Raw genomic sequence first — 19,081 nt, forward strand, 5'->3', positions numbered from 1 at the left:
TGTTATCATTGTATCATTCAGCTCAAGAGCTGAAGAATTCAACAACCACTTGGATATTTTTTTTTTCTTTTGTGATAGATCATGTTTCAGTTCCACTTCAGTTAACCTTTGAAAAGAACAAGATTTTTTTTGCATCACATACTTACCCTTTTTATGACTGTGAAGAAGCAATGAATCTTATTGAGAATCAGCCGTGAGTATTTCAGCTTCTTAAGTGTTTAGATCCTGTAGCTTGGTGTATTAGGTAACTGGCACCTGAATTACTCAATCATTTCATAATTGAGCCTTTGGCACTCAAAATTTGCCAATGTCCAAATCCTTTTCCATACATTTTAATGGAGTTTAAAAACTGGTTGAAGGGCACCTGGTGAGCCAACAGCATAAAATGTGGAATAGAAATTTTCATGGCACGTATAATCAAGGCCAGTTCATTGTGTTGCCATTTCTGTAGCTGCTAATGTGTCTGCAGGTGAGCAACATGGACATCTGTGTGCCTGCTTGTTCCCTGTAGCTATAGTTGGCGCTTTGGGTTGCAGTGCATTCAAACAGGGCAGGTGCAGCCAGCCCAAACCCTTTGTTCATCCTGATGTATGAATTTTGATCAAAATCGCTTCCAGTCCTCTCAGGTTTGATCTCAAAATTTTTGCAAATGCTATGGTTTATTATCCTTGCTCAAATATCTATTTAAGGGATGAAATAGCTTTTTGGGGTACTTGAACTGTTCTTATGAAGTTTTGAACTTAATATAGTAAGGACACTCTAACAGACTGATCTAGCCTCCATGAATAAATATGGAGTTTCATTTAATTTTCTTGTTAGTTGGGGAAAAAGCCTGACAACTTGTCATGACTACCATGTTATATTTGTAGATGCTATTCCTGTGCAAGCAATAGATGGAATTGCCAGTGGGACTGGAAGAGACATATCTGTGAAGAGTCCTCTTCAGTACAAGATGTGATTAAACAAAATATGGTAATGTTTAAAAATAAGGTTATTAGGTTTTGTATTAGAACACTTCAATATTTTGTTCTCTGGATCTCTCATATGAGTTTTTTGAATTAGAGATTTGAAAATGATTCTAAAGTTAACTCCAGAAGTGTGAGGTGATTTTTTTTTTGGTGACAGTGTGGGGGTGGGAATTTGAGGGTGTGATTGAGGCGGGGCAGTGGGACTGAATAACTCCTGAAAGGATATTTCTGTTCCTTTTACTATTTTGCTTCAATGGGAGGAACGAGATTTCAAGGCAGGGAGAGATAATCACCCACAGCTTTGACATATGTTGCAGTCATTTTTAGCATGTCTAATTTGAAAGGGTGTAATCAAATCTGTCACTGTATTTTAAGCATGAAGTTTCTTCAGAACAATCACTCTATTGTCCAAAGGCCATTGGAGCTTGTTGTGATAAGATTTTTTATTTGTAATAACATATAAAATGTTTCTCTCCCCAGGAAGGAGAATGCCCACAGTTTCTAAACCCTGACCCTTCAATAATACCTATGGAGTACCAAACAACTGTGTATTTTGAGGGAAAACATCTAGATTATTATTGGGTAAGCAGATTAATTCAAAGCTAGCTGTCATTTGAATGCCTCTTAAACTACATCCACACCCCTAAACTAAAGCATTAGTTCATGTGCCTTGGAGATCCTGCTTGTAATTTAAAGAATGAAAAGAGCTACATATTCAAGTTTTATATAATATTGGTTACTGTGGTAAAGTCATCACCATGAGAGAATCAGAGCTGGATAAAATACTAAACTACTAAAATGGAGGGACCATTTTAAAGAATGTAAGTTGGATTAAAACACTGGACAATTATTTTTCATGTAGTGAAATGTGAGGAGATGTAGGAGCTGTGAATGTTTCACATCTTTTTCCAATTAAATACTTGGTGGGTTTTTCTGCTATTGTTCTAGAATGACATCACTCTGTGTGCTTAATTCAGTTTTCACCTTTCAAACACAAAAATGCACTCAGACATTAAATGTTTCTTAGTTTGGATAAAATAATCTTTTCCTTTTTTTGTGTCTGTGTGTGTGTGTGTGTGACCATCAGACCATAAGATCATGTATTTTCTCATCCTCATAGCAAAGGCTTCTCTTCCTTAGTACTTGCTTCCAGAAAATAAATACAAAGCTTCTAAGTCAGATAGACCCCAGGGGTTTAATTGCTTTATAGTCTAGACAGTGCATAAAATGTTATTGTTAGTTGGATAAAAATGAAGCTTAAAAACCATTTTTAGGTGATAGCTCAACTATTATCAGTTTCTATTTGTTGTTTCTGTGTTGTCTTTGTGTAAATGTGAATTGATGATAGATGCACTGGGGAGTGCATCGATTTCTTTAACTACTGGCCGTTTATCAAGGGAAAGAAGGCTCTTCTTTTTGAGGGTTTTTTTTCCTTTTTCAAATTGAAGTACTGTGTAACTTCTAAATTCCTTCTATCACCTTTGCTACTCCTGCCAATGGATGGAAAAGGGTCAACAGGCCTGAAGAGTAGCAATGTAAGAAGGGTATTCAGAGAAGTGCAAAAAGCAACCCTTAAGCACTATATGAAGACCATGATGTGCGTCACTACTGTAGAGATATATGAAAACTGTGCTATAAAAATGTATGTTCAAAAATAAACATTTTTGTTTAAAGACCTTAAAATATATTCAGTGAAATGCAAATTTGGTGAATTTGGTCTTTCCTCTAAGAGACCAGAACTGGTCCCTGGTGGGATGTCTGGCTGAGTGCAACATGTGGCAGACAACACCTCTCCTAAACCCACAGCTCTCCTTGCTAATAATTGAAAAGTATTCTAGAGATTATACTCATATTTCTTTTATTTAACATTGTGAAGAGCTGTTTTTCTGCCCAAGAGGGAAATTGTTTCCTGCTCCCGTGATATAATTGGAAGAGCCCTCTCTCTAGAGAAATTCAGGGCAGATGCATAATCTAGATGTGCTGAATTTGACCTCTAGTGAACCCTTGTCCTCCAAGGAGAAACAGCAGTAGGAATGCAAAAACTACTTGATCTAGTTTATTATTCTATGAATAAGCACTTTAATCTTTCTGAACTACTAGCAACAAAAGGGGAGTGGAGAAAAAGCTTCTGGGTTTTTTTTTAATTCTGTGAGATATCAATTGCATTTAACAAATTCAAAGACACATCCTGTGGATTGAATGCTTTGTCGTGGGTAGCAATGTTTAATAGTTTGCCTACAGAATGTATTTATTTAACTTGGAACTTGGAAGGCTTACTAGGAGTTCAAGTTTCTGTAAGAAATCAAGGTGAATGCATAATCCCAAAACTGGAAAGATACTGGAGAGCAGTGAGTGTCAAATGATGTCACAGTGATTTTTCTCAGATGGGAGTAGTGTGAAAATGTCATCTCTGTCATGGGATCAGCTTCATATATCCTGATACAGAGGTGTGTTTTTAAGTCAAAACAAGAATGCCTTTAATGACAGGACTTCAATAGACACACACAGTGACTACTGCTGTATACACAGGCCTTTAATATATGTGATAACAGACAAATAAGGCATGAAATAGTTGTAATCATACAGGCACTCTTTCCTGTGGGGTCATACTATCTGAAGCAGTAACTTTGATGACTGAAAGTTCATTTGAATGAAGGGCCTAACTTACACTCAGCCTTTGGTAAACATTTCATGGAAAACAGGGTGGCTCAGGAGAAGCCATGGATGGATATTTTGTAGCAGTTGGCCCACAGCCCAAATGCTCAATAGCATTTGGCTTCTCATGTGGAACAATTTTGCCCCAGGATATGCTGGGCATTACAGCATCCTTGAAGTTAGCAGTCGTGAAGCTATGAGTACATTTAAGGTCTTTATTGATTAGGACATGGGTACATCCATTTTCATCCTATTTTCCTTGCCTAAATTCTTGCTTAGAAAAAGCAAAAAATTAATGTTGTGATGTCACTTTGAACTACCAGTTCTATTATCTTGGTTTAATCTGTGCTTTACTTAAAGGGGCATTGCACACTCAGCCTTGCTGTGGCTGAGTGCACTATCCAACATTGTGCGTATAAGCATCCTCGTCTCCAGGTGGAGATGAACATTGAAAGGCTTACTTAGTGAGTAGAAGAGATAAATGGCTTTAAAACTGCTGTTGCAGACTATATCAAGAGTTATTTCTATACTGAAAATACAGAAACTGGTATTCTTCCACTGATGGTGGAAGTATAAGCTCACACATTTTGTATGTGCCTGTTAACTTGTAAGTGCTTAAAGTACAAAAAGTCTCCTCATGATTCCCTTCCACTGGAGGGAAATAGCCTAAAAGAGGAGGAGCTGTTGACTGTTCTTCTGCCCTCCTTGCTCTGAAAGAACTTTAGTAGGAAGGAGAGATAAATCCAAGCTGTTGTCATTCTTCTGGGAATAGCCCCATCCAGGAAGGGCAGAGGGAGGGAAGTTTTGTACCAATCAGTCATATTGCATGCAATTTCTGAGAGGCATTCTCCAGCTGAGTCCTTGAAAGATTGGCACAGTAGGAGAGACAGATGTACTGACATCAAGATAATCTTATTAGCCCGCCAAAGATTTTCGTTAAAAGTAATTTCCCATTTGGATTTGTCTTTGTCATGTGTGTCTGATGTTTAACCTGCTTCCTAGTGCTTGCTACACATCTCTTGCACCAAAACTACAGACTGTGAGCTGTTGCCTTCTGCTCACCTGGTATAGCAACTCCTGATTTCAATGCACTCCAGGTATCAGCTGTCACACACACCAAAGCTCCCCTTCTCTCCCAGAGCCTGCTGTTAAGCATGTGGGAAAGCCTTACAGAGAAGCAGAATTTGAACACTTTTGAAAAACACGTTATAGTAAAATACGTGGGGCAAGAAAAACAAGGCAGCATTCCTATAAAAAAATATTTGTATGGAGATGCTTTAAAACTTGGACTATATAGATGTTTTCTGTAAGGCAGAATGGGCTGTAAATTTTCAGACAAGGCTTTTGAAAGCTCAGTCAGTAGCTTATTTTCTACATGTAGCTTCATAGAAGGAAGAAGTAAAAGGTTTGTTTTCTTCTATAAAATAACCACCCAGAGCCTAGAGTCAGGTCCTTTATCTGATTAAAATATGTTGTCCTCCTCAAATCCAAACCTTGGTGGGCTCATGTGCACTGCCCAACCTGTCACAGTGAAGGTGCAGTGGGAAAACTTTCCACTACATTAGATGAACCTTGTGACCCAGGAGTTACCTGTGATTCCAACACTGAAGAAGTAGCTACAAATAAAAAGGATAAGATGCTGATACACAAGACTTAGATGGTAGCAGGAGACAATGTACTTAATCTTTGTAGCAGAAAAGAGGAATCAAGTTTATTATTTTATTATTTTTTTGCCGTGCGCACTCCAAGACTCAGAAGGGTCTGGTCAAAACCAGGGACTAGTTCTTTATGTCCAGAGTGAAGTTCTCAGGAAGTTCAGCAAGGCCACTGAGAAGGTCCTGCATCTGGGTCAATGCAGAGTGAGGGTTGAATGGATTGAGAGTAGCCCTGTGGAGGACTTGAGAATGAAACATTAGATATGAGCTGGCAATGTGTACTTGCAGCCCAAAAAAACAATTGTGTCCTGGGCTGCATCAAAAGAAGTGTGGCCAGCAAGTTAAGGGAGGTGATTTATCTTCCTCCAATCCATTCTCCTGAAACTTCAACTGGAGTATAACATCCAGCTCTGGGGTTCCCAGTACAAGAGAGATGTGGACCTGTTGGAATGAGTCCAGAGACATGGAAATGATCAGAGAGAGAGTGAGAGCTGGATTTCCTCTCCTATGGAGAAAAACTGTCAGAGTTGAGGTGTTTCAGCCTGAGACATTTTTGTGGACTTCCAATATATAAAAGGGGCTTATAAGAAAGATAAGGAGAGACATTTTACCAGGGCCTGTAGGGTCAGAAAAAGGGGCAACATTAGTGAAAGAGGGTAGTTTTAGGGAGATAACAAAGAAATCTTTTGCAATGAAGATGCTGAGAGAATGAAAGTTCCCCAAGAAACTTATGTGTACCCCATCCCTAGAAATGTTCAAGGCCAGGTTGTCTGAGGCTTTGAACAACCTGGTCTAGGGAAAGATGCCCCAGCCTACATCTGGATTGTTGGACTAGATGATCTTTGAAGGTCCCTTCCAACCCAAACAATTTTGTGATTCTGTAAAGTTGAAGGTTGTCTTGTCCCCAAGTGAGTTGTAATTTTATGTTTACCAATATTACTGTCTGAAAATATCCTTGCTACTCACTTCTTTCTAATATCCTTCTTGCAAAGCTGTTTGCATATCTGTCCTATGGGCAGGAGAATGACCCAGCACAGAAACAATGTCATGGGATTAAGTTTTTAGCCTGCTAAGTTCTTTGACTGAATCACAGAACAGCCAAGCTGAGAGTTTTGTCAGTGCAGTGAAGGTCAGTATGTGCTATGGACTTCAGACAGGAATCAATAGATTTAGGATCTAGGGAGAAGAGAGGGGAAGAAAATGTCTAGGAGGTAGGAATACCCTTAAATTAGTGCAGCCATCAAAGACTGTCCTGTGAAAATAGCTGTAGTCGTGGTAAGGCAGGAGAAAGGCAGCAAGAACTGAGACATGTTCATTCCAGTTTCTCATGAATTCTTGCATTGATGTTCTGCCCAGAATCCCTACTGAGAAAACCTTTAAAGGCAGAACTCACACAGCTCTGTTAATAACACATCTGATGTGTGAAGCCATCCAGCATTCATATCTCTTAGCTTTTCCTTGTTGCTCCCTAAAACAGAGTGCTATATATGATCTTGCTTTTCTTGAACTTCTTGGTGTGCCTACCATGAATGAATGTTGGAGGAGTGCAGCAAAGTCACAGATTCTGGCCCAGCTTCTCACCAGCATTGCTTTAGAAGATGACTGTAACCAGTTAGCCTTCTCCATTTGGATTTGATTACTTCCTGTGCTGAACAGCATATCGCCTGGTGAAATTTTACTATGCTTGGTGGTGCTATACAAGTTCTAAACTGAAATTTTCTCATCCTTAGGGTAAAAAATTTATCGTTGGAAACAGCCAATTTGAATTTGAAGCTTCTGTTGATGAGTCAGATGAAGGAAAATTTTCATTCGTGAGTAAAGAGGTAAATGTGAAAATATGATTCACCTACCAAATATGCTCAGTTCTTCTTCTGAACTGTTCCAGTAGTCATATATGTCCAGAATTATACAGGTAATATGTGTTTCCCTCAGAAAAGAAAGTCATCTCTGATGGAGATTCTCCTTCAGCAGTCGTAGTTAAAGGCTACAGTTTTGGCTCAGAGCTTCTGAAGTCTTCCCTCAAAGTCCTCAATCTTTCTCCTTGTTTTCTCTAACTGTGTAACACATAGAATTATTGAACTGGAGGAATTTGAGACCACTACTGTTTTATTCTTCACATTTCATGCAATCTAGTGAAATCATTGAGGATAAAGTGCAAGAATTTCAGTGCCCTTCCACTCCACATTCCAATTCATTATCTTACTGATTTTGTATCTGTAAAAATTGGAATAGTAACAATGGTAAAAATATGCTGTTGCATGGCTACCTAGTAGTTATGCTTCTTTCACTCTTGCTTGTTTTACTGAGAAAGGAAATAATATTTTTAAAATAGTCTATTTTCTAAGCTCCAAGTTTGACTCACAAATGTTATGTTGACTTTAAACTTTATGTCTTACAAGCTCACTAACTAGTTTTGAGAATTAATGAGCATTTATGCATCATCTGTGCCTAGCACAAAGCATTTGCTTTATCAAGCGTCTGTATTTTTATTTGTTCTTCCTGTTTCCCAACAATTTTCATTGCTGCTTTTTCAGCATGAGCAGAAGCTCATGTCTTGGAGCATGTGAACCTTGTGATTTGGCTTTAAAATGAGGAGGTTGCACTGTAAAAGATGCAAGAGATTTCCCCTCCGTGTGGTGCAAGTCTGCTGTGCCCACAGAAGTAATGGGGCCAGATGGTGTGGGAAGGGAGAGCTCAGCAGGGTCAGCAGCTATACTTACTGCCTCTGAGCAGCACTTTTGCTGCTTTGATACTTATAACCAAATGTAAATTAAATTAATGAAAAGAGAGTATTCAGATATTGCTGTCCCTTGGTACCTGAAAATTCTGATTGTGAAGGATTATGTTCATTAAAGCATTTTTCTATAAATGTATCTGCTCACAATGAAGAAGGCTTGGGAGAGTTTCTAAAACCTTCATAGGTCTGATTATTGAGAATCATAGAAAATGCACTAAATTAACCTTGCCAAATGAAGGTATAAATATCTCTATTATGTCATCTTTTCTAGTTCTCCTATAGTGCAAATGAAACCCTACAACTTAACTTATCCATAAAAACAGAGAAGGTCAAGATTGACAGCAAACTGATGGGTAAGTATGAAATACGGGATTAAAAGGAGATTAATTACAGTAAGCAGAAATCTATTCCATCATAATTTGGAGTCTTGTTAATAAGAATGTTTGTAGGTTTTACTGGTCTGGGTGAAACAAATCTGACAGATCAAAAGTAATTAATATTAGACTAATGCATTAAGCATCTGTTTTGTCAGCAAGTTTGCCCGTGTCACCAAGCTGTGTGGTGCAGCTGACACACTGGAGAGGAGGGATGGCATCCAGAGGGACTTGGATGGGCATGAGAGGTGGCCCTGTGCAAACCTCGTGAGCCTCAGCAAGGCCAAGTGCAGGTCCTGCACATGGCTTGGGGAAATCCTAAGCACAAGTACAAGCTGGAATATGAAGGGGTTGAGAGCAGTTCTGCAGGGTGTGAAAAGTTGGACCCAGCCACGTGGGGGGGGTGCAGCCTGGAAAGCCAGTCATAGCCTGGGCTGGATCAAAATCAGCATGGCCAGCAGGGTGAGGGAGGGGATTCTCTCCCTCTACTCCACCCTCATGACACCCCATCTGAAGTGCTGCATCCTGCTCTGGGCCTGCCACATATGAAGGACGTGGACCTGTTGGATTGAAAACAGGGTAGGAAGGGCCACAAAGATGATCAGAGGGCTGGAGCACCTCTCCTGTGAGAAAAGGCTGAGTGAGTTGGAGTTGTTCAGCCTGGAGAAGAAAAGGTTCTAAGGAGACCTTATTACAGTTTTTCACTACTTAAAGGTCGCTTATAAGAAGGATAAGGACAAACTGTTTTACAGGGATTGCTGCAATAGAACAAGGGGTAATGGTTTTACCCTGAAAGAGGGTAAGTTTAGACTAGATAAAAGGAAGGCTTTTTTCATAGTGAGGCTGGTGAAACACTGGCACATGTTGCTGTGCTTGTTTCAGCTGGGGTAGAGCTAATTTTCTTCACAGTGGCTAATACAGTGCTATATTGTGGAAACCAGAGAGATGGTAGATGCCCCATGTCTGGAAACACTGAGGTTCAGGCTGGATGGGCCTCTGTATAGAATCACAGAATTGCAGAATATCCTGAGTGGGAAGGGACCACAAGGATCATCAAGTCTAACTTCTGGCTATACACAGGACAATCTCAAAAAATCACTTGATCTAGCTGAAGATGTCCCTGCTCATTGCAGAGATTTGGACTAGGTGACCTTTAAAGGTTTCTTCCAACACAAAGTATTTTGGTTTTATTATTCTGTAATTTTCAGGATTGCTTTTGCTCTGAAGTTCAATCCTATTAGCAAAGCTTCCCAGTTTATCCTTAAGTATGAAAATTATATACTTAAGTATTTTGCTCTTTTTCTTTCAATGATCTTGTCCTTTTCTTAATGAACTTTCCTCGTCAAACAGCAGAAAGAGGACCTTTGTCACAGCCACTCATACGGACTTCACCTGAAATCTCATCTCTTAGCTATGCTTCATTTCAGACAGGTTCTGCAGTCCCTATGTCAGCTGGCAATCAAGAAAACAGAAATATTCAGTGTGTTTTCAGCTCATTACTCCATTTATTTCCATTAAAAAATAAATTTTAAATTATAGCACAAAGACTTGATCTCTGATAAAAATCTCTTCATGAATATAAATTTCATTTCCTTTCAACACACAATAATGAAGCAATTATGTCTATAAGCCTAGTTCTGGGCAAAGAAAGCTCCTTTAAAATCAACAGAGCAATATCTAGGAGCTAAGGCCTACCTTACACCTCTTTCGACTGATATTTAAGTCAGAATATTGCAAAAAACTATGAGGCAACCCTCTTGTTACTTGCATGATGGGTCATCAGGAAAATACTAGTACCCTAAGTAATTTCCTCTGCAGAATAAATCTTCAGACCATATTTTTCCAACTGTACAATATTTCAATTTATTCCCTTTTATATTGGCAGCATGAACTATGTTTTTAGAAGATTTTCCTTATGGTTCTGTGTGCAGTGTTAAAAGACTTAAAAGAGGACCTGGCATGAATGTTACAGAGAGGTCATATTACAGTCTCACACTGTCTTAATTTGCATTCCAGAGGCTGTCATGTTTAAAACTGCAGAATTTTGACCAAATATTCCCAACATCTTTTTTCCAAGTCGGAGAAAAGCATAAAAAACAAAACAAAAAAGTAGCTAAATTATTAAAGAAATGTTATAATTCAAATGGAAATATATAACACTTCCAAGAGGGGAATTGAAAAATTATCAACAGATGACTCTTTTTAGTATTAAAAGGGAGTTTTTGAAATCCAAATTCTTTCTGACTTTCAGACTCCCTTGCTATGTGAAATCCAGAGCATAATGTGTTTTTATGCATCTTGAAAAGAATTGGCTTTGGGTATATGGCTGCTGCTGAGAAGCACCTTTGAACCTGTCAGTGAAAGAACCCTTTCTTTGTATGACACTTAGTGAATACTAAGTTATGATAGCATTTTTACATCTCGAGCCATCAGGGGTTCTGAACAGTGTGAAATCCAATATATCCCTTTTATCCTTTGTCCTTTTTTTCGATGATATCACAGCTGGTATCTCAAGGTGATGGATAAGAGTCTGAATCTAATGAGTAGCTTGCTGCTGGTACATATAATGAGCTGATCAGTGAACAAGGGGAGTGGTTAATGCTTTAAGGCTGTGGCTTTCTTCATTGCATTTATGCAACTGGATGTGAGGGACATCAAGACTTTGCAGTGGTGACATTTTTTACTGAGGGGTGGAGTAAGAATCCCTGTCCAGCCAATGAAGGATAATGCAGTCATTCAGTAAACATATTCCTGTGCTGTACCTGGTGGCCATGTGGTCATCTGTGTGGGAAGTAAGAGGTTTTGGAAGCCAAGGGGATGATTTGCTCAACAATATTTCCTGTTCAAGTGTCTGTGCAGTAGCAATCTTTCAGAGTGCTGGAATAAGAAAGCAATCTGGTTCCTATAAAAGTGATTCTCAGTGAGGAAAGTTTTCCTTGCCACTGTCCACAAAGCAAACAGCAGCATACATGGGCTGTCAGTCTGGTGCTTTCCCCCAGCACTATGTCTACATCCAACATGTACAGTGGATAACTGACACACAAGCTGAAGGAAATATGACTTGGTTTATGTTTGTTGCTCAATGCCTTCCGTATTGATGTGCTCAGTTTATGAAGCAAATGGTGCTACTCCTGCTTTGTGCTCATCAATTCCTTGGAAGTTCAAGGCAGAGATTGAATCAAATGGATGGTCTTTCTCATTGATTCATTTTTACAAATGTCAAATTCCGTCAGTTTTGCATGCACCTCTAATGATGCTTCTGCTGATTTTATGCTTGTAAAAATCAAGTTGTGCTTGAAATCAAGTGGATATGCTGACTAGAGGTAAGAAAGAGTTAAAATAAGGCTTCATCATTACATTAACTCTTCCTTGTAAGGTAAAGAAAAAAATCTCGTTATTGTCTTAAAGACTAACTGTGAAACTGAATGCTGAGGGTTTTAAACATACAGCATTTAGAGAAAAACTGCCTGTATGGGATTACATGTTCTCCTGCAAGTGGCAGAGGCTATCCAAGGTTTGGGTGTCTGCAGTATTGTTCATGACTAGCAGGGGAATAAGTCTACTGCTGAAAAAATAATGAAAAACTAGCAGTCTCATTTTACTTCTTTATTTCACTAGAAATCTGACACAGTAGTGTCTTGGAATTAGATTTCAAAAGCTACTGCTGCTGTTGTTATCTAGGAAGATACCAAGTGTATTAAAATGTTACTGACTGGAGGGTGGTTTTGCCAGTGTCCTTTGTAGAGTCCTGCTCCTCTAAAAGTTTGTTTTAAATAGACTTTTTTAATGGCCTTTACTGTATGCATCTCAAAAGGATTTACTTTTGTCCACATCCGTTTACTTTCCTTTATTTTCTACATCTTTAAGTATGAACCTTGTTTGAAAAAAATCCAGCATCACTAAAGCTACTGTTTCTTGAGACTTAATAAGGGGAAGGGGAAGATGTTGAATCTCTGTCTTATATACCTCATTCCCATCTGTAAGCACATTTAACTCTTCAAAGAGCACAGGAGGAAACCTAAAAAGCTTTTTCCTGCTCTGGTAAGTTAAGTTGATTTACAAGACTAAAAAAGTGCCACAGCCTCAGTGACAGAGGATGAGAGGCCAGAAATACAGAGCAGCACAGAGTAGAGAGAAACAGGGGAAAAAGAAGGAGCAGAAAAGCAGGCAACAAGATGTTTCCTCTTCACAATAATCATCCCTCCTGTCCAGGGAGGCACAGCACTCACATGCTGGGTAATCTGGGAAGCATGCAAACTTTCCCTAGAGAAATGTCTTTTCAGTCTGTTTTCTTCTGGGCTAGTTCTTCAGTACATCTCCATATGTTTTTTTGTAAGCCCAGGTTCTCCTTATGGTGTTGAACCACAGAGATATGTCTCAAGGCTTTGCATCTATTTGGGGAAATTAGTTTTGTTCAGTGACTGTGCATCATGCTAGAGATTGATGGGGGCCAAAACAAGCTTAGTGTCTGGGACAGTTGGTCTCTGCTTTATCAGTAAGAGAGGTAATCAGACTTGATTTCTTGGCTCAGAAAAGCTAGAACTAAACCCCACTACAGAAGGAATAAGGCGTAAATCAGGACGACTGTTCAAGACAAAAGGGAAAACAAACACAAAAAAACAAAGAATGAAGAAACACAGAGTTCATTTGAACAGAGGTTAACATTTTATTGAGTGTTAACTTTCTATTTGGAGCAGGCATGAGTGATAATTATGGAAAGCCCCAAATGTCCTGGCAGCAGCCTACAAAGGCAGCTCTCTTCCTTTAAATCTGCAACTGGCAGAGGTCCCTTGCCAGCTGATGTCCACCCCTACTGGCACCCATGCAGAGTCTATATCTTCCATATCTGACTTGGGATGCTCCAGGAGGACCTGATTTTTGAATTAATCTTTAAACAGTTTTATGTCTTATTGAGGTTAGTCAAAGTAAGGACTTCGTACTTGAATGTTTTGACAGTGCCTGAGTGACAAAAATATATTTGCAGAGCAGTCATATTCTGCACATGGATAAATGTCAGGTTTTTCCCTAGAGGAAAAATAAAATTTTCTCTCAGCATCATTCAGGGGTTAAGTACAGACTGTACATATTACTCACGTGAGTCCAGTGAACTTTATACAGAAGGTTAGTTTTCCTTCTAAAGGACACTGAATATCCTTGAAACAGAGAAAAATGTCCAAATATGTTTGTTGTTCATCTTTCAGTGACTCTGTACAACTGCTCCTATGGACGAAGCGACTGCAGCTTGTGCCTTGCTGCCCGTCCTGAATATAAGTGTGTCTGGTGTGAAGAAGATGGCAAGCCCAGCAAGTGTGTTTATGAAAAACTCTGTCACACTCCCCCCACCGACACGTGTCCTCCTCCAGAAATCACTCGCGTAAGATTGCTTTCTTTTCTCTTCCTACCAGTGTAATATTTTTCAGGAGAAAGCAGACAAACAAGCTTATACTGAAAGCTAGTTTTTTTTCCTGGGGTGTTAAGTAAGCCTCTGAAATAGCTGAAAGGAAATAATGTCGGTAGTGATGTGTGTGAGAGATCTGTAAAGACTCAAAAAAAGAGACTGAAAGGAGTCTTTGAGCCTCCTTGTTTTTCAAGCTTTGTCCTTGCTGTATCAGAAGCCAGGGTAGCAGTGCATGCTTAAAATGTGATGTTTGATTCTTGCATTCTTAGCATGGATTTTTTCTTTCATAAAGTCCTTTCTACCTGAAATGAATCTGTAAGAGGTGTTCACTGTTCCTGGAACAACAAGTACATAACAGGTTCATTTACAGGCTTCAAGCTAGATTTTTCAATAGTATTTAATAAGGGAGCAGATTGTTTTTGGATCATAAAATGTTTTCCAGGTGTCAGTGATATTTTTCAGTCCACACCAGCATCAAACCCAAGGCTGTAAGAACTGAATGTAAGAAGTCAGAGAGGCCAAATGTGTGCCTGACTTACTCTGCAGTTAGAACATTCACTCAGGGTCAGGGAAGATTGTTGTCCTCATTGGTGGATCAGCAGGCAAAGAAAGTCATAAATCCATGTCCTTTTCAGAAACAAGCCAAATGCTGCTTTTATGGGCATAATTGTTGAGAAAAGAGTGATACATGCTTCCCCTGGGTAAATCTAAATTTGCAGCAGTGGTATCAGTACTTCGAAGCTCAGACATACTGTTTGATGAGAACACATCCCAAGCCATCACAAAATGTGGTAACTGTGTGACAGCAGTTGAGAGTTGTAACAGGGGTGTTTCACTCAGTAGAAACTGTGTCTGAAACCTGGGGCTCAAACTGGTAGAGACACTGCGTCTCTGGAGACTGCACTTAGAGGTGCAGTGTGCCTACTGGCAGACCTGCAGTACACTGGGAAGGTTGGCCATGAGGGTAAATCTAAGATGAAATGGCTTTTAAACTGTTGAAGTCTGCCAAAGAAGGTAAATACCCTTGAAGCTTGACAGCATGTGTGGAAACGAATACTTGTGTAATGTCTGTGCCCAGGTAAACATGATGTGAGAAAAAAGGAAAAGGAAAATTAAGAAAAAAATGTGTTTTCACCTGGAATACTGTTTCTACATTATTGTGGATTTAAAAAAATATACTAAAATATATTAGGTTTTCAGACCTTACATTAGCTTTATATGTGAACATGGCATTTGGAAACAGCTAGACAAAAATTTGAGTCATTTTTCAGCTAGTTTGTTTGTGGGTTGAGTGCAGATGGACAGCCAGTGGTCTGGGCAGCTGGCAGAGGCAGCCACGTCACTCTGCTCAGACTTGCTTAGACCTGAGACGCTGATTTTGATGGAGCAGGCATTAAAGTGCAACCTCACTCACTCTTCTTGATGGCAAACTTGCAGCCCTCCAAAGCTGAAGACAAGAAAAGGTCTTGCTGGAGGTGCTCCAAGCATTATGTAGGAAAGCAGGTTAGCCTCCCAACAAATATTCTGAATTGAAGTGCCTGTTAGGGCCGTATTTCAGTCTGAGCAGTCCACTGCAACTGCATGATCTTCTCTGTCCTCATTTTATTTGCAAATGACTCAATTAGCATCAGCCCATGCTGCAGCACCGTACCATGAGATGCAGTAAGGAAAATCAAGAGATTGGAGGAACTTTTGAAGACACTATGTGAGGCAGCACTGTGTGTTAGGAATGTGCACTGCCCTGCTGTGAACCTAAAGGGATAAAATCACAACAAAATGTTGGAAAAGCTCCGTGGAAGGATTGTGAGAAGAGTGCAATCCATTTGCTTTTCAAAATCACAGGACTTCAGTGGAGGAAGCAAACTTAAAACAGAATAAACACCAGTCAAGAGTTTTATACATAACAGTCTGCCAGATGAGACCTGAAATCTTCAGCTGTTGAATACTAGTTCTGAGCAAACAGATGATTAATTAATATTAAAAAGTTGCATAGCTTGTTTTTTTGTTTGTCCTACAAGAAGCATCTGCATTTCAAATGTTGGTAAGTCAAAGTAGCTTTAAATAATATAGAAGAGCAACATAGTCACTGCAGTATTTAATTTTGCTTTTTTTTCCCTGTCCTTTGTGCAAACACAGATTGAGCCAAAAACTGGACCACTAAGTGGTGGAATTCTTTTAACCATAATGGGATCTAATTTGGGAATAAAGGCAGAAGATGTAAAAAATATAACAGTGGCAGACAAGGAATGTCTTTTTAAGGAGGAGTTCTACTCTGTTTCCACAAGGTAATTGATGAATGCTTTTCACAAGATTTTAGAAGAAAAAAGGAACCTCTGTGCATTTTCAAGAAAAAATTATCTTCTTGTGGTTATAAAAAGTTACCATTTGAAGAAAGAACTATTGCTATGATATACCTACAATATTTCATAGTAACATGTCTGACTCTATTTGAAATTGTTATAAATTGTAATACAGCAACAAATTTACAATGGTGTACTACCATCTTGCTCCTGATTGAAGTTTTTTCCTTATTTGATTGAAAAACTTTCATAAGTTTCATATTACTGCACATATATCAAGACTATTTGTTTTTAAATTACAGGCATTCTACATGTGCATCTAGTGATTAAAACTTTGTTAAATCTGAACCACAGTGAAGCCAAGCATACAGGATTTATGGGAAAGTAGGCAAAACAAGAGGAAGCTTAAATCTCTTTAGTCCAGCCACAGAGTTTTTTGCCCAGGGACAGGGAGGGAGCCCAGAGCTTAGGTTTAGCTGTAGATGACTAAGCTTCATCTCAAAGCCAACAAGTCCATGGATGTTGAATTGCCTAAGCAGGTTGGTAAATGTTTTGTGGATTACTTGTCACACTCTTAAGCAGAGCCAAAAATTAAAACAGAATGCCTAAATTCTTCTAGGTAGGTATCTAGGTGTTTACTACAGATTATCTCAAGCTTCTAATTTTGAGAGGGAAACACTTTTTTGATATTAGCTGATGAAAAGCATAGCAGGAAAGTTCAGTAGTAATATTAAGAGTAGTGACATGTTTTAGGCAGCATGACTTTTCCTTCATTCACACTTGTAAGCTGCAATTGAAACCTTGGCTTTCTTTCCCTCCCTATAACTTAAAGTGTAACACAGTAACTTGTAGCTATTCCTGTGGCATGTTTTGAAAGTGACTTTGAAGATACCTAAGCAATATCTATGGATCAGGCATTTAGAAGCATTGCAGGACTGAAGAAGGTAAAGAATAGCAGTTTATTTCTTACTGCTTCCCAATTTTATTGCCATCACTCCTGCATTTACATGTATTCCCAATCAGTCATCTTTCCCCATTCCCTATTTTCAGGGTTTGCAAAAGCTGCACTGAATTGCAACATTGCCTTACAAGAATTTCCCCATCCTCTTGGCTTTTTTTAAAGTTTTTTTATATTTTTAAATGCATGGAAAGGAGCCAGAACTGAGATGACTGGTTCCTTGTATCATAGCAACATTACTGGTTTCCTAAATTCTGGCAGTGTAGTAATGGGTGAGAACAAATGCAACTTGCATCATGTCATTTATCAACAAATTAGTGGATTTTGAAGGATGTTCCCAAGTAGGGAAGCCTTAAAAAAGAAGTTGTCAAAATCTTCAAATAGATATCTTTAATTTTCTGTATTTGTCTTCTTCTGTTGTTTTGTTTAATTATTACTTTTTTATATATTAAATTTAAAAAATAATAAGTGCCTTGTCTTGCTCCCCTATCCCTCTGCAATTAAAAGCTAATCTTTTTAGGAGGCAGTGGCTCCCATGCACAGCAAGATTTAAGACACTTAAAGGGTGCTTTCTGGCTCTGCAGTGATTTAATTGTTGGCCTTCGAGAAGTCATTCTTTGTAGTTTTCCATTAGTAATGTGGGGGAAGGGAGGCAATGCCCACGCTGGGGAGGGGAGGGAACTTATCCAATTAAAATCTCTGCTACGATGTTTCCCCCACACCCCCCGGCCCCGGCCTCCGACTGCTTTCCCTAGCTTGACATATGGTAAAAATTCCTCCAAAGGCACCGTTTCCTGTTTCTGCCTGACATGAAGATACAACTTCCAAGAATACAGTAGAGAGATGATGAGGAACAGGCTCAGGCAGCCATACATGCCAGGACATGCAAGAATTCAGAGAATTTTGTCCATTTGCCAGTACCCAAGAAAAAAAGTCTGGAGTGATCTGCAGAGGGACTTGACAATCCTTTTATTATAAGTCCCGATTTAAGTACATTATACCCAGTAATTTGGAGTAGTTTTTTGCTGCCGTGGGGCTTTTTTATGCAGTCATGCACTGCTTAAGGAAGAACAGCAATAATCCTGGAGGGAAATAGTGACAGAAATGTGCAGTGATCCTCAGGGTGTGGCCTTTATGAAACTGTGTGACTGAGCAGGCTTGGAGCACTATATCTAACCTTATCTGACTGTATTATCAGCTCTCCATTAAGCATTTGTCCCAGTTTTCAAGTGTGTCAAATCCTTATTGCCTTTTCATGCTTTCATTCTGTGGTTTACCTGTTTGAAATAAAAATTTAAACATCCTAGCTGTCACTCAGTAGCAGTGTTAGTTCTAAGGCAGCATTTTATTGGCCAGTGTTCCTTGACTTCTGATTTTGCATGTATTATCTGTGAATTTATTTTCAGAGAACAGTAATTCCAAAGGGATTTTGATCATAGGTGTGAAAAGGCAGTAGTTTGAAGCTGAAAGGTAGCAAGATGCACAACAAAATTATCAGGAGTTAAAACACACGAAATTATAAGACAGCTGATGGTCTGATGTTTGCATCAAGGAGGTGGGGGCATCTTTGTGGTTTTGGGTTTTTTTAACATCACAAAGTCCTCTGTAAATCTTGTGTCAGATTGCAGAGTTTCAACTGACTTATGGGCTGAATTTGAGTCTTCTGCAGAAGGGACTTCTACTAACAGACTGCTAAAGTAGCTGGGTACAGTGCTCAGGTTTTGGTTTTACCAGCCTTTAGATAGACAAGCAAACTATTCTTGGATGGTTTTGCTGGGAATCTGAGGCACCACTGGATAACATAGTATAGGATGAAGCAAAGTTGGTGCTCTGTGTGTGGTAGCTCACATGCATTGCACTGGTAGTGCAGCTGTTATTTCTAACAGATAAGCTCACATTCTTTCTTTTTAGGATCGTGTGTCAAGTTGGACCAATGAATGAACAACAACAAGGTCAAATTGAAGTTAACATCAACGGAAAATTAGGTAAATCACCAAGTGAAGTGCTGTTTACATACCAGGTAAGTGCATTTTTTT

At 39.1% G+C, this 19,081-nt stretch overlaps 1 protein-coding gene across 6 annotated transcripts in view; it reads left to right on the plus strand.

Moving 5' to 3' along the window:
• PLXNB2 (plexin B2) overlaps nt 1–19,081 on the plus strand; it is a 249,058-nt gene that overhangs the window by 184,108 nt on the left and 45,869 nt on the right. For all 6 annotated transcript variants that reach the window (XM_088054880.1, XM_014248934.2, XM_014248930.2 and 3 more), the window contains 8 exons: nt 79–193; nt 870–972; nt 1,449–1,550; nt 7,009–7,101; nt 8,287–8,368; nt 13,591–13,763; nt 15,924–16,072; nt 18,957–19,065. In XM_088054880.1, coding sequence (XP_087911006.1) covers nt 79–193; nt 870–972; nt 1,449–1,550; nt 7,009–7,101; nt 8,287–8,368; nt 13,591–13,763; nt 15,924–16,072; nt 18,957–19,065 — 926 coding nt within the window. The remainder of the gene's footprint in view (nt 1–78; nt 194–869; nt 973–1,448; nt 1,551–7,008; nt 7,102–8,286; nt 8,369–13,590; nt 13,764–15,923; nt 16,073–18,956; nt 19,066–19,081) is intronic.

Source organism: Pseudopodoces humilis, chromosome 5 (assembly GCF_049639895.1).
Source record: "Pseudopodoces humilis isolate 2021_Gansu_Grassland_sample_001 chromosome 5, ASM4963989v1, whole genome shotgun sequence".
Lineage (NCBI taxonomy): Eukaryota > Metazoa > Chordata > Aves > Passeriformes > Paridae > Pseudopodoces > Pseudopodoces humilis.